This window comes from Hypanus sabinus, chromosome 13 (assembly GCF_030144855.1).
Source record: "Hypanus sabinus isolate sHypSab1 chromosome 13, sHypSab1.hap1, whole genome shotgun sequence".
NCBI lineage: Eukaryota > Metazoa > Chordata > Chondrichthyes > Myliobatiformes > Dasyatidae > Hypanus > Hypanus sabinus.
This window is the reverse complement of record NC_082718.1, coordinates 42664709-42681082: the sequence shown is the minus strand read 5'-3', so window position 1 is coordinate 42681082 and position 16374 is coordinate 42664709. Positions and strand designations below refer to the sequence as shown.

Below are 16374 nucleotides of genomic sequence, written 5' to 3'. Positions count from 1 at the left end.
TACCAGGAAAGATTTGGAATGTGGATTGATCAACAAGAAGGCAGATGTAGCTGGGGCCCAGCTATGTCTGCCTTCTTGTTGAACTGTCCACATTCTAAGTCTTTCCTGGTAATGCTCCCCAGCTCATGAATGCTATCAACTTTGTCTCCAACTTCCACCCTACTGTTAAATTCACTTGGTCCATTTCTGACACTTCCTTCCCCTTTCTCAATCTCTTGAGGCAAAATGTCTACTGATATCTTTTATAAACCTACTAATTCCCATGGCGATCTTGACTGTACCTCCTCCTGTACATATGCCATTTCCCTTTTCTCAGTTCCTGTGTTTCTACCACATCTGTTCCCAGGATGAGGCTTTGCTTTCCACGACATCAGAAATGTCCTCTTTCCTCATCCTTTAGCATTGATGCTGCCCTCACCTGCAGCTCCTCCGTTTCCCCAACATCCACATTTCCCACCATCTTACCAGGGATAGAGTTCCTCTTATCATCACCTACCAACCCATGATCCTATGCATCCAGAACATTCTCTGCAACCTTACCCATCTTACACAAGACTCTACCAATAAACAAATCTTTACCTCTCCCCCCCCCACTCTCCACTTTCCGCACAGATCACACCCTCCACGATTTCCTTGTCCATTCATCTCTCCCCATTAATCTCCTTCATGGCACTTATCCCTGCAGGTGGAAGTAGTGCTACAACTTCCCATTCATCTCCTCTTTCACCTCCATTCAGGGCCAAAGACACCTTCCTGGTGAGGCAGTATTTCACCTGCAAATCTGTTGGGTCGTCTATTATATCTGATGCTCCCGATGCTGCCTCCTCTACATGGGTGAGTCACAACATAAACTGAGGGACTGCTTAGTCATGCACCTTTGCTCCATCCACAAAAACAGGATTTGCCAGTGGCCAACCATTTCAATTTCAATCCCCATTCCCACTCTGACATTGCCTTCTCTTCAGCCACGATTAGGCGCCTCTCAGGGTGGGGGAACAATGCCTTGTATCCCATCTAGATAGCCTCCAACCTGATGACAGGAACATTAATTCCTCCAACTTTCAGCAATTTTCAACCCCTCCTCTCCAATTCCCCATGCTGGCTCTCCTCTTATCTCTTCTCACCTGCCTATCACCTCCCTCTGGTACCTCTCCTCTTTCCCTTTCTGCCATGGTCAACTCTCCTCTCCTGTCAGATTCTTTCTTCTCCAGCCATTTACCTTTCCCACCTATCGCCTCCGTCCACCCACCTGGCTTCACCTATCAGCTTCTAACTTGCACTTTCTCCTTCCCCCTTCCTTTGCAGTCCCGATGAAAGGTCTCAGCCCAAAACATCAACTCATTTCCATAGATGCTGCCTGACCTGCTGAATTCTTCCAGCATTTGGTATGCGTTGTTCTGGATTTCCAGCATCTGCAAAATCTCTTCTTGTGTATCTGAATACAAGTAGTGGGTTATGCAAGTTGCTAAAGTAAACTAAACAGTTGTGTAACAAAAGGAATTGTGAAAGAAAACAAAAAAGCTTTGTAACTAAAAGAATTACAAAAGTAAACTAAAGAGTTGTGTAACTAAAAGAAAGATCCAAATTAAAAATAGCTTTTCTCTTCTTTGAAACTATGTAACGAATCTTCGAGCTGTCTGAATGTAATAAAATATAGTTGTTAACCAAAGTCATTATCTGTTGTATTTTATTATGTTCTGCTTTGAATAGGCAAGTCTCTTAAACATGGCAATTATGCCCATTATTACAACTTCTGGGGGCAGCTCATTCCACATACCCACCACCTTTAGTAAAACAAAAGGTATTTTCAAGAGCAGACAATTTTGTGAAAAAACTTACTCCAAGATCTCTTAAATTTTCCCTCTCACTTTACATTAATATCCTTCAGTTAAAGTCTACTTCTCCAGGAACAAGACTATCCCTATAATTAACAGGGCTGCAGCAGGCCCAGACTCAGTGCATAATGCTTTCAAGCAAGTCACTAACACTTTACTCAATCATTCTTCCTGCAACGATCCAATCCACCTCCAGCAATCTTGATGCTGAAATGGAGCTAATCTACAAGACAGTTTGTTAATCCACCTTGCCTCCACTCCAAAACCCAGATACTGTCAACTTCAGTCACTGAGTGCTGTAGGCCAGCAAGGCTTACATTAGTGCACCTTTAGAGGCTGAGCCCAAAGGTAAGGGAGAAAAGGTCTTACACAATTAATCCACACAATAAAGACCTCCTCCAGTACAACACCATACTTAATGATAAAGATCCCAAAAATCTGATTCACTTCTGTATCTCAGGAGGCACTGTGGCGACCCATTTCCTGGCGCATCCGAACCGACTCACAATTAGATAGCCTACAGGGGTTTGCGAGCACAGAGCTTTGGAGCCTCTGCGCCATGGGGGGCCGGTTGAGGGAGGCTTAAAAGTGAGGCTGAAGTTTTCGAATAAAGTTTTTTCCTTCGACTGCAGTTACCGACTCCGTGTTGTAATTTTAGCGTTGCGTGTAGCACACCGCTACAGCACCTCGTAATAAAAGCACAAACTGAAATTCACCAGTCTGCTTTGGCCATCTGACAAAAAGGATGTTTGATAATCAAAGCCTGAACTTCAGCAGATATATCTTGGTGATCTCCTGTCCTCCCGCATGCATCTGAAACAGGGTCAGTGTGCAAGGAGCACAGCAAAGCACTGGAAAGAATCACTGACGTTGTTATCACAAGATCCTCCAAGTACACTGGTGTGATGTACAAACCAATGCCAGTGTCCTCCCCAGGTCGAAATCCATATCACCGTAACCCTGCTTACACTCACTCGGCTCTGATAGGGATGCCACGTCGTTTCTAGATCCTCAATCTGATTGCTGAAACAGCAACTCTATTTCATCCTTTGTCATGGGAAGGGATTACCAGGACATTAGAAATAAGTCAGCGATGTTCTGAAACCTCCATGAGCCTGCATCCCCACAGACCCTGGCCCAAGGATACTCAATAACGAGACACCTACCAAGAAATAGAAGTACAGTGTAAACACTATATTGAGCACATTGCCTCCAGAACTACCCATCATACTGATCTTTCCTCACTGGTGTAGATTCCACACTGACCTGACCAGCTACAGTAAGATACAGTGAAAGCAAACTTGGGGAAGTGAGTTTGAGTATTACAGTTGAAAGGATGCTACACATGAGACAATTCACTTACAGGCCTTTCCATCCTGAGGAAGGGAAAGGGAAGATATGAACTAACACAAACACGAGGAAATCTGCAGATGCTGGAAATTCAAGCAACACACACACACAAAATGCAGCAGGCCAGGCAAAATCTAGAGGAAGAAGCACAGTCGACGTTTCGGGCCATGACCCTTCATCAGGACTAACTGAAAGAAAAGATAGTAAGAGATTTGAAAGTGGGGGGGAGGGGGAGATCAGAAATGATAGGAGAAGACGGGAGGGGGAGGGGTGAAGCTAAGAGCTGGAAAGTTGATTGGCAAAAGGGATACAGAACTGGAGAAGAGAAAGGATCATGGGATGGGAGGCCTAAGGAAAAAGAAAGGGGGAGGGGAGCACCAGAGGGAGATAGAGAACAGGCAAGGAGTGCTTGTGAGAGGGGCAGAGAGAGAAAAAAAAGGAGAGGAAAAGGTGGGGGGGGGGGTAAATAAATAAATAAGGGACTGGGTTAAGAAGGGAAGGGGGGCATTAACAGAAGTTAGAGAAATCAATGTTCATACCATCAGGTTGGAGGCTACCCAGCCGGTATATAAGGTGTTGTTCCTCCAACCTTAGTGTGGCTTCATCTTGACAGTAGAGGAGGCCATGGATAGATATATCAGAATGGGAATGGGACATGGAATTAATATGTGTGGCCACTGGGAGATCCTGCTTTCTCTGACGGACAGGGCGTAGGTGTTCAGCGGAATGGTCTCCCAGTCTGCGTCAGGTCTCACCAATATATAAAAGGCCACACCGGGAGCACCGGATGCAGTATACCACACCAGCCGACTCACAGGTGAAGTGTCGCCTCACCTGGAAGGACTGTCTGGGGCCCTGAATGGTGGTGAGGGAGGAAGTATAAGGGCAGGTGTAGCACTTGTTCTGCTTACAAGGATAAGTGCCAGGAGGGAGATCGGTGGGAACGGATGGGGGGGGATGAATGGACAAGGGAGTCGCGTATAGAGTGATCCCTGCAGAAAGCAGAAAGCGGGGTGGGGAGGGAAAGACGTGCTTGGTAGTGGGATCCCATTGGAAGTGGTGGAAGTTACCGAGAATTATATGTTGGACCTGAAGGCTGGTGGGGTGGTAGATGAGGACAGGGGGAACCCTATCCCGAGTGGGGTGACGGGAGGATGCGGTGAGAGCAGACGTGTGTGAAATTTGAGAGTACAGTTGATGGTGGAGGAAGGGAAGCCCCTTTCTTTAAAAAAGGAAGACATTTCCTTCATCCTGGAATGAAAAGCCTCATCCTGAAAGCAGATGCAGCGGAGACAGAGGAATTATATGAACTAACATTCTTTCTTACATACCTAATAATCTTTTGTTTTGCTATTAAAATGCATTTTCAAGAACAAGCAACGTTGTGTTCCCTTGGGTGCAGTTGACTGCTTTCCCCTATCCCTGCTACAATTCATATTTTCCCATGGTTACTGACCACTTATTATGCATGCCCTCTCCCAAGATACTGAACAGTGCCAAAGGGACCATATTCTCAAATTATAACAAAAACTGAAAATTGTTTTTAAAAGTATCATCTAAACAGAGTGCGGCATTTATCTGTGAACATTCCAAATTGACACATTACTGTGGTACAATAAAACGGAATTCTGAATGTGGGAATCTCAGTGACATTCATTCAAAGGCAGCTTAATTTTCGAGAAATGCCATGACAGGAAGGATAAAAACAATTGGCCAAAATTTTTTCCATGCTCTGAAAGGTCAATATTAATATATAGATACAAAGTCCATGTAAGCAAACAAATTTAATTGATACAAGTGCCATCATGTTTAAGGTTACAAATATGTCTGCCCTTTTCCATAGCTGTGTCATACATTATTAACATTTGCTTTATAAGCTAACTGGGGACTCCTTTATCTTTCTCTCCTTGTCTTGTTAATCCAAATATAGTCCTTTCCTGCAGTTTAGGGATAATTATTCTCTGAACTGACTCCACAACGTATGGACTCACTTTCAAGGACTCTACAACTCATGTTCTCAGAGCTATTTATTTACTTATTTATTATTATCATCTGTATTGCACAGATTGTCTTCTTTTGCACATTGGTTGTCAATATTTTGTGCAGTTTTTCACTGATATTATTGTATTTTGTTGTTCTAATGTGAATGTCTGCAAGAAAATCTCAGGGTAGCTTATGGTGACATACTTTGATGATAAGTTTACTTTTACTCTATTTTATTTAGCGATACAGCACAGAACTAGCTATTCCAGCCCACTGAGCTGTACCACCCAACAGCCCACCGATTTTAATCCTAGTCTAATCCCTGGACAATTTTATAATGACTAATTAACCTACTAATTAGTACGTCTTTGGACAGTGGGAGGAAACTGCAGCATCCAGAGGAAACACGGGAAGGAACGTATAAACTTGCTTACAGAGGACGCTGGAATTGAACTCAGAACTTGGATACTCTGAGCTGTCACAGTGTCTTGCTAATGGCTACGTTACTGTGACACTCACTTTGAAATTTTATAATCAACAGACCTGAGGATATTTTGAGCGCAACTCAATGCGGTTAAAGAGTAAGGAATTGTAGATGCCCAGGAAATAACATAGTTCAAAATAGAGCAAGTCCATAAGTAGCCATTAGTTTGGAGATTTGGAAATGAAGAAGTGAGACAACCAGAAATGGGTCTGGCATGTGCATTTCAATACAATTCCTTAAATAATCTTCTGTTTATTTATTTATTGATTGAGATACAGTGTGGAGTCGGCCCTTCCAGCCCTCTGAGCTGCATCACCCAGCCATCAGTGATTTAATCCCATCCTAATCATGGGAGAATTTGTAATTAACCTATCAAGCAGTACATCTTTGGGCTGCAGAAGGAAACCGAAGTATCCGGAAGAAACTTACGCGGTCACGGGAAGATCGTACACAGGCAGCGACGGGAACTGAACCCAGGTCGCTGGTACTGTAAAACATTGTGGAAACCACTGTGCTACCATGCTGCCCACGAGCTGTAATAATCTTGATACAAGGCACCGAATATGAAGAATGCCAGGAGATAAGGTGAAGCATCAGTGTTATACAACCAAAGCTATTATCAATCTTATTAGGCTTAATAGGGTGAGCTACTTTAATCTTGGCTCTAGTGTTCCTTACATTTATTAACTCTGCAGTCTCTCTCCCAGCTGGTTAAGAAACATATTTTATAAATAAAATGTAGTCTCAAACTAAATTTTAAAATCTATTGCCCTTGACGTCATTTTGATTTACACATATCGTGGCTCAGCAAAAACAAGAGATGCCTTTCATTAAAAGTACAGAATAAGACACTCTTTGCATAACCATTAAAATGCAATATCACAGTTCCTTCCCTTAAATGTGTGATGGTTAACCTTGCATCTAACAGTACCCAGAATGTGTAAAAACTACTAACTATCTGGAATCATTTATTTGACACAGTAATTAAGATGTAGTGATAGACAAGGAGCATGTCTATACTGCTATTAACTAAAGTACTACATCAACTAAATTTGAGAAAAACATCACAATAAGGGAAAAAACAATTCCTGTTTGAAACAGCACGAACAGTGCGTCCTCAAAACTGTGTGCACTCCACACATTAGCAGTCTCATTAGAATCAGAATCAGGTTTACTATCACTGACATACGTGATGAAATTTGTGGCAGCAGTACAGTGCAAAATATTAAAAAAATAATTTCAATTGTTAAAAATATTTGTAAAATATATTTACAAAGAAAGGTACTTAAAAATGAATGAAGAATACAAAAACGGAACAAAATATTGAGGTGGTGTTCATGGGTTTGTAGACCGTTCGGAAATCAGATGCTGGAGGGGAAGAGATGTTCTTAAAAGTTTGAGTGTGTGTATTCAGGCTCCCGTACCTCCTCCCTGATGGTAGTAATGAGAAATGGCTATGCCCGGGATAGTGATTGCCCTTAGTGATGAATGCCACGTTCTTCCCTCTTGAAGATGTCCTTGACGACGTGGAAGCCAGTACCCACAACGGTGCTGGCTGAGTGACAACACTTTGCAACTTTTTTGGCCCTGTGCACGGAAGCCTCTGTACCAGGTGGTGATGCAATCAGAGAGAAATACACAAGAAGGAAAGCTTAAAGTCTGTATTTAAAATCAACTTTCCTTGAAAGTTTAAGAAAATGTGCTGAAAGACAACTTTTCCTCCAATGTGTTCTTAAACTGGCGAAAGGAAATTCTAGAGGAAAACACAGATGTGTAACAAGAAAACGTAAATAAATCTTACCTGCTTCTAGAAGAATTCGGACAACATCCATCTTGCCGAACAAGGCAGCTTCATGAAGAGCACTACCCTTTTCAGTCTGCAAAGCACAAATATGAAATACTTGTAACACCACTTCACTTTTTTAAGTACCCAATTCTGCTAGAAAATACATTGAAAAACATACCATGACTTAAGCAGAATTTTCTTTAGATTCCGTTTTTTTAACGAGCATTTGGTAATTATTACAAATGTCTTGTTGGTACTTGAAACAAACCAGTGCTGGTTTCAAACAGAAGTATTACCTCTGGCTTTGGTACCTCCAGACTGCTTGCACAAGTCAAATAAACCTGATGTCTTAAAGATTGTCGCAATGAGCAAATGAACAGAGGTTGAAAAGGAGTGCATCTAGAGACTTTGAAGCTCACTACATCCCTTTGTGGTTTTGGTTGTTCACTGCTTCACAGCTTAATTTCTATCAGAAAAGCCATCTTTCTCTTTCTTAAGCAAAAGTGGCTGCAGACGTATGGTTATAAGAGACAGCAAAGCTTTTTGCAACACTTTAAATTGTTTTCCTTCATACAAAATGGATGCACAGGATGCAAAAGCCTGGGTTTATTCAGAAAGGTTCTTCCGGCCTTGCTTCCTTTAAGTGATTGGAAATTGATGATGTCAAGCAAAGGAAATTGCTCATACCACACCATTTCCAGGAATTTAACTGGAGAATAACATGTACTCCTGCAAATGTTGTTGATAACCAGGACACACGTTAGACTGAAATCTCATTAGAGATGGTGGTTCAGGTTTTGAAAACTCGTCCTAACATATTTCTCAAATCAATACCCAAAAACTTCAGATATGGAACAAAATGCACTCGCATGTGCAAACAAAATGTAAATAATTCAACACATTTTGAATGTGTTTTTTTTAACATATTTGCACACAGTGTGGCTTTGTGTTTCAGAGAATCATGTTGCTGAATGTTTTCTAGGAATGCAACCCCTGGTAATAAGGGTGATGCCTGTAATGCACTTCTTTAATTTGCTGAGCTGTTAATTTCCCAATCAGATATTACCCAATATGAATGTTATTATAATAATATGCAACTTTCAGATGTTCTAGATGCGTTTTCCACTATTGCACTATTTTGAAATCAACATTAGATAGTCTATAATTGAGAGGAATTTAAAAGAACTGTGATGCTTACAAGTGGAGGTAGTGAGAATAATTTAGACACACAGTAGATGTGGCAAGCAAAATTTTTATTGGTCAGGTGGCTCTTTCATCATTTGAATACATTGAACTATAAAATTTAGGGAGAAATTAAAAAGGTGAAATACTTAATTTGAAACTTTAATGCAGACACACAATTCAAAACCAGAACCCTTCTCCTACCTGGCACAATCTGCCTGTTATCTCAATCCACCAATAACTTCAGGCTCCCGTCTCACCACTTGTTCTCTCCTCTTTATACTGGACATCTCCCATCTCCATACTCTGTCCAAAGGCTGGGTATCAATCCCAAAACATCAGTAATTCCTTTGACGCTGCCCCCCACCCCACCCCATTGCTGCTGCACACAGTAATTTCCTCCAGCAGATTACTTGTTGCTTAAAAACAGGTAATCCTCAACGACTAAATGACACTCATTTTGTGATGATGTGTTACACTCAAATCTTTATAAAATTGTTCAAAACCATTTAAAGTCATTTCATGTCAACTGTTTTTATAGAGACTATAATCAATCCATAAAAAATATGAACATAATTTATGTGTGAGCATGAAAGTCCAGAACTGGAGGAAATTATTTCAAAGAATGTATTATCTATTTGGGATTTGATACCTTTGTTCTATTTATAAAGGCATAATCCACATTATTGAACAGCAGAAAATTCACTTGCTATTTTTACTTGAGGAAAACTTCACTGGTGTATGCTGAATGAAGAGAACAGTGGGATTAACTAGATGGCCCCTTAAAATATCTGGCACAAGCTCAGTAAACAAAATAGAATTGAATTAGATGCAGTCTCATATAAAGAACTTGTACTCACCTGGCAATTCACTTCCATGCCTGCGTCAAGCAGGACTTGAACCACGGCCTTATGCCCATTGCGTGCAGCAAGATGCAGAGGAGTATGTTTTTTGGTATTACAGCTCATTAGATTTGGATGTGCATTTATCAACATTTTGACCACTTGCAGACGACCATAGAGAGCAGCCAAGTCAAGGGGTGTTTCAAACTTGTTGTTCCTTATGGTGGGATCAGTCAATTCTTCTAAGAGAACAGCAACCACTTCTGAGTGTCCATACTGCGCTGCACAGTGCAGTGCGGTTTCATTCTCGTTGTTCTGTTTGAGGCGACACAAGAAAGAAACTCCGTTACAAAGTGGGCAGCAAAACAAATCTCTCAAAGAGGATAGTGAAGCAAAAATGATATTGTTTAAATGAAAGTGTTAAAAAGGAAAACAGAAGTTTTTAATTTAACTTACACAATTGCCTTCTGAAAAAGTTTAGGTATAAATTATGGTTGCAGTGAAAGTTGGAAGTATTTTATATTATTAAGGCCGGGGATCTAATCAAGGTCAGTCTTCCTGACATATTAGAGACGGATGTGAAAGTATGTCCAGCCGTTCTGGGTAAAGGGCATACTCCTACCATTGGCAAAAACTGTATAATAAATCCTGTATGAGTTTCTGAGGCAGAAACCCATACCTTGTTATGTTTTCTTCTGATGTCATTCAGGCTTCAGGTCATGAACATACAAATCAGGAGTAGGAGTAAGCCACTTGAGGCTGATGTTCCAGTCAATAAGATCAGAATTGTAACCTCATCTACACCTTCTCCTTGACCCCACTGTTCATTAAGAATCTATTTAAATACTCTAAGTCACTAATTCAGACATCCCACCTCTCCTGGAAGTTCCGGAAGTCTCCTGCATATTGATAGCAGCTCCCTGACACCCACAAATTACAAACTTGTATATACAGTATCCCGTTGGCCTGTTGGCCTTTATTGTTCAGAGATTAAAGTGTTAAGACAGAGAAATATTGTTACAGTTGAACAGGGTGTTGATGAGGCTACACTTGGAACACTATGCAAAATTTTCGTAAATGTAGTTGAGAAAACATAAACCAGCACTGGAAGCAGTTCAGAAGAGGTCAATGGTTTATGCTATCATGACCAGCAATCTGTGTTCTTCGGAGCTCAGAAGAATGAAATGCGATCTGAGGGAAATATATATGATCCAAAGGAATCTAGCAAACTTGATGTTTCCACTAGTGGAGGAAGTGCAAATGAGAGGCGATTGTTACAAGATAAGGAGAGGTTGTTTAAAATCAGGGTGCAAAGGGAGGCTATTTTCTTCATCCCAATACTAAGAGAATTCTCTATTTTCAAGTTGTGGTGAACTACATACACCTGTCTGGACATGCCCCTGCTGACTGCTCCTGTGGCTCCTCCCACTGATCCCTGTATAAAGGCGATTGGGGCCTAAGCCCTGCCTCTCAGTCTCCAGGATGTAGCATGGTCAATTGCAGCTTGTTCTTTCTTCCAGTCAATAAAAGCCAATATCTCGCCTCACGTCTTGGAGAGTTATTGATTGTGCATCACAAGTGCAGTGAAGAAAAACAAGAATCCATTGCATTAGGCTTCACTTTTACTATACAGTGGTTTGGACTTGTTTAACTTATTACATGTCTGGAATAGGAAGAAACTCTCATCTCTTATGGTGCTAGACCATAAGACCATAATACACAGGAGCAGAATGAGGCCATTCAGCCCATTGAGTCTGTTCTGTCATTCTATCATGGCTGATTTATTATCCCTCTCCACCCCATAACTTTGCTAATTAAGAACCTATCAACATCTACTTTAAATATGCCCAATGATGTGACCGCCACAGCTGTTTGTGTAATGTATTCCACAGATTCACCACGTCTCATTAAAGAAATTCCTCCCCAACTCTGTTCTAAATGGATGTCCCTGTATTCGGAAGCTGTACCCTCCAGTCCTAGACTCCTCACTATTGGAAACATTCTCTCCACATCCACTTTAGGCTTTTCCATATTCAATAGGTATCAATGAGATCCCCCTTCATTCTTCTAAACTCGAGCAAATACAGGTCCAGAGCCATAAAGCGGTCCTCATACATTAACCCTTTCATTCCTGGAATCACTCTTGTGAAACTCCTCTGGAACTTCTCCAATGCCAGCACATCTTTTCTTAGATAAGGGACCAAAATTGCTCACAATACTCTGTGCGGTCTAGCCAATGCCTTATAAAACATCCATATTACATCCTTGCTCTTATATTCTAGTCCTCTCAAAATAAATGCTAACGTTGCATTTGCCTTTCTTACCATTGACTCAGCCTGTAAGTTAACTTCTAGGAAATCTTGCACAGGGACTCCAAAGTCCCTTTGCACCTCTGATTTCTGAATTTGCTCCATGTTTAAAAAATAGTCTATGCCTTCATTCCTTCTACAAAAGTGCATAACCACTAAGGGAATTGCTCACTTTCATTCTTTGTCCAACGACAGGGCCCTTCAACAGAGTACCACCAGAAAATGAGCAAGTCCAGGATCCTGTAAACTATCTAAGGACCCTGATGTACCAAATGTATGAGGACCTGTTAAATAAATCTGGGGCGAAGTGAATCTCCATCACAAAGGATCTACAGGTGAGATGACTGGAGATATTTAAAGAGGAGGTAGATAAATCATGCTAAGAGCAGAGACTGGAAGATTGCATGGAACTGGAAGAAGAGAAAGCCTGGGCAGATCAGTCAGGGTTGAATAACAAAGCAGGGTCATATTATCTTGTGTTCCCCTCTGACTCACAACCCTCCAAAAGAAAATTTTTTCACATTGCTGTCTTAAATAGGAAATTTCATACTTGTAAACTGTGACAGCCAGAATGTTCAGCGAAGTTAAGATCTCTCTGAAGTATTTAAAATAAGAAAGGGTGAATTTTGTTGCCAAGTCATTGGTTCAGGGTCCTCAGAAAAATGCACTCTGCAGGATTGTGGACTTGTTTATTGGTGAGCACACCACTGCTGGTGCCCAGTGATTGGAAAATATTTGACGTCAGGCAGGAAAGGAAAGCGTGTCGACTGCTTATTACCAACCGTAGATGCTGCCTAACCTACTGAGTTCCTGCAGTGCTTTGTGCGTTTTGCTCAAGATTTCCAACATCTGCAGAATCCCTTGTGTTTATTCCATGGATCTGTACTTATTCCAGATACAGTGCGAGTAACAGATCATACAGTGCCTATAAAAGGTATTCATCCCCCTTGGAAGTTTTCATGTTTTATTGTTTTACAACATTGAATCACAGGGGACTTAATTTGGCTTTTTTTTGACACTGATCTACAGAAATACTCTTCCATGTCAAAGTGAAAACAGATCTCTACAAAGTGATATAAAACACACATAAATATAAATACAAATTATTTTGTTTTATAATTTAGATCACTTTGTAGAGGTCTATTTTCATTTTAACACATAAGTGTCTTTTTTGTTGATCAGTGTCAAAAGAAGCCAAATTAAATCTACTGTAATTCAATGTTGTAAAACAATAAAACATGAAAACTTCCAAGGAAAGATTTAATACTTTTTATAGGCACTGTATGTAAACATTAAGTAAGTCCTACACTTGTGAAGTTTAAGTGAAGCCTAATGTAATGGGTTTTCTTGTTGTTCTACACTGCACTTGAAAATGGATTATTCCCCAAACACTAAGATGAGAACAATCATCTCCTTGAGTCTCAAATGCATTTAAAGTTTTTTCACATACCCTAGTGGATTTCAAAATAAAATGCTGTGTTACAATATAATTTATAATTCCATCTGAATTGATATTATAGTAAGTAAATGATTCTTCCTGTAATATACATAAACCTCATAACCAGCCACATTAAAGATAGAATATGTGCTTTACAAGGCTAAGTCAATTATTTCTCTGGAATCATCAATTCTAAAATGTAACTCTAACACATTGAATGCAATGAAGAACATTAACACTGGTAGCTGCTTTAGTCAGAAAGAATAATTTAGTGCCTTGTGCTTTCAATGTCGTGAGTTATGTACTGTAAAATAAATGTTCCTCTTTAAACAATTAACAAAGAACCCGTTGTAAAACTGAGCAAGCTCAACTTCCAGTGGTCATTAAGGTACTAACTGCAAACAGGATTTCCTGTGTCCATTTTTGAATAATGGAAAGGAACTGAACTCTTTAAAACTACTGATGAATGTGAGATCAAGCATTCAATGTCAATACTAGTTAGTAAACAGGCCCAATGGATTTGATAGTCAGATAAGCACAAAGTACACAGATAAAGCAAAGGTTTTCCTGCGGACACAGGCATCAGGTTTCCAGGTCAAATTTCATTTTTCAAATCTAATTGGTGTTTGACATAAAATTATCTCCTCATTACTTAATGTGGATAAAGAAATTTTCAAAACAAGAACCTATATAGGATATAAATAATTATTAACTTTTGCATTTGTACAAAATTAGAACATAGAATTAAAATCAGATTTCGTATCATTGGCATATGTAGTGAAATTTGTTGTCTGCGGCAGAAATACACTGGAATAGGTAAAAATAGAAAAAAATGTGAATTACAGTAAGTGTGTATGCATATATAAAAATATATAAAAAGTCGACCGGGCTTGATATATATTAAATAGTTAAATTAAATAAGTAGTGCAAAAGTAAAACTAAAAGCATAGTTTTAGTTCATGGGTTCAGAAATTGGATTGCAGAGGGAAAGAAGTTGTTCCTAAATCATTGAGCGTGTGCCTTCAGGCTCCTGTACTTCCTTCCGCCACCTTCAACAGGACCCCACCACTAAGCACATTCTTCCCTCTCTACCCCTCTCCGCTTTCCACAGGGATCGTTCCCTCCATGACTGCCTGGTCCACACGTCCCTCCCCACAGATCTCCCACCTGGCACTTAACCCTGCAAGCGTAAGAGCTACACCTGTCCCTACACCTCCTCTCTTACCACCATTCAGGGCCGCAAACAGTCCTTCCAGGTGAGGCAACACTTCACTTGTGAGTCTGTTGGGGTCATCTATTGCATCCAGTGCTCCCGTTGCGGCCTCCTCTACATCGGCGAGACCCGACTCAGATTGGGGGACCGCTTCGTCGAGCACCTCCGCTCCATCCGCCACAACAGACAGGATCTCCCGGTTGCCACCCACTTCAACTCTGCTTCACATTCCCATTCGGATATGTCCATACATGGCCTCCTCTACTGCCATGATGAGGCCAAACTCAGGAGGAGCAACACCTCATATACCATCTGGGTAGTCTCCAGCATATTGATAGCAGCTCCCTGACACCCACAAATTACAAACTTGTATATACAGTATCTCGTTGGCCCGGTAATTCCCTCCCTCTCCCTTCCCCCATCCCAGTTTCACTCTGCTTCCTCCTCCAGCTGCCTATCACCTCTCTCATGATTCTGCCTTCTTCTACTACCCATAGTGCTTTCCCCTTACATTCCTTCTTCACCTTTCCTGCCTATCCCCTCCCTGCATCCCCTCCTCTACCCCTTGACCAGCCTTCTCCTTCCCACCCTCTTTATAGAGCCCCTACCCCTTCCCTCTTCAGTCCTGATGAAGGGTCACGGCCCGAAACGTTGACTGCTCGCTTCCACGGATGCTGCCCGACCTGCTGAGTTCCTCCAGCGTGTTGTACGTGTTGCTTCCTCCTTCCTGATGGTAGCAATGAGAACAAGGCATGATCTGGGTGATGGGGGTGCTTAATGATGGGCACCATCTTTTTGAGGCATCGTTCCTTGAAGGTGTCCTGGATACTACAGAGGCTAGTGCCCTTGATGGAGCTGACTAAGTTTACAACTCTCTGCAGTTTACTTTGATCCTGTGCAATAGTAGACCCCATACCAGACGGTGATGCAGCCAGTTAGAGTGCCGTCCATGGTATATCTGTAGCAGCACAGCGCAGGAAAATACACTTCAGCCCAAAATTCCTGCACAGACCATGATGTGAATTTAAACTAATCCTATCTAGTGGCACATGATCCATACCCCACCATTTCCTGCATATTCACAAGCCTGTCACAAGCCCCTTAATCATCACTATCCTCCCTGTTTCTACCACTTCCCCTGGCATCGTGTTCCAGGCCACTGACACTCTGTGCAAATAAAACTGTCACCCTGACACTACTTCAAAGCCTGCACCCCCCACCTCCCCCCCCCCTGCTCCCATCAAAGATACATCTTCTATTAGTTGAGATGTAAGTAAATCAAGAAATAACTGAGGCAAAGTGACATTTACTAAAGTTGACAGGCAATATGGACCTGCCACATCATGCCTATCAAAAGCATAAATTACATACTCCTGAGCTGCAGAATCTAGCAGAATGAACATAAAACAGAATCATAACATGGCCATGAGTTGTCTGTAAAGATGCATGGAAATTATTAATTCTGACACAGAGCAAGTGCCTTGGTTTACCTCTGAAGTAGAATGGCTTATATTTCTATATGAAATGAGAAACAAAATAAAGAGAAATCTTAAACATTGTAGCATAATGCATTTATTTTGTGTGAAGATGATAAAATTTAATTTTTTTTAAATAAGCCTGATAAGCAACGAACTCTTCAAGTATCGTTTTTGCTCAGCCACAGTGCAAGTGCCTGCAACATTTCCAAAAACCCCACACAGCAGTGCATGAGCATTTCAGTTCAGCACAGAAGATGAAATGAAACATTTGCTGTTGTATGGCGAGTGGACTGAGATAACACTAAGTTTCAACCACAACATTAAACCTCAAATGTGTTAATAGTCTTGAGTAAGATGGCACGATCTTAAAAACTAATAATGCACTGCTTTGCTTGTTACAGCACAGGTACGTTTTGCTCAATATGTAAAAAAAACCCACAAATACCACATAGCGCCTGCCGCATAAAAATATTT

At 41.1% G+C, this 16374-nt stretch overlaps 1 protein-coding gene across 12 annotated transcripts in view; it reads right to left on the bottom strand.

The window, feature by feature from the left end:
- The window catches only part of anks1b (ankyrin repeat and sterile alpha motif domain containing 1B), an 864202-nt gene that overhangs the window by 438959 nt on the left and 408869 nt on the right, over positions 1–16374 (bottom strand). For 10 of the 12 annotated variants that reach the window (XM_059987507.1, XM_059987513.1, XM_059987511.1 and 7 more), the window contains 2 exons: positions 9481–9777; positions 7454–7529 (listed from right to left, as the gene is read on the bottom strand). In XM_059987507.1, the coding sequence (XP_059843490.1) occupies positions 7454–7529; positions 9481–9777 (373 nt within the window). Of the gene's footprint in view, positions 1–7453; positions 7530–7616; positions 7649–7734; positions 7998–9480; positions 9778–16374 lie in introns of those variants that run through there. The other 2 variants (XM_059987517.1, XM_059987516.1) reach the window with 2 other exon arrangements.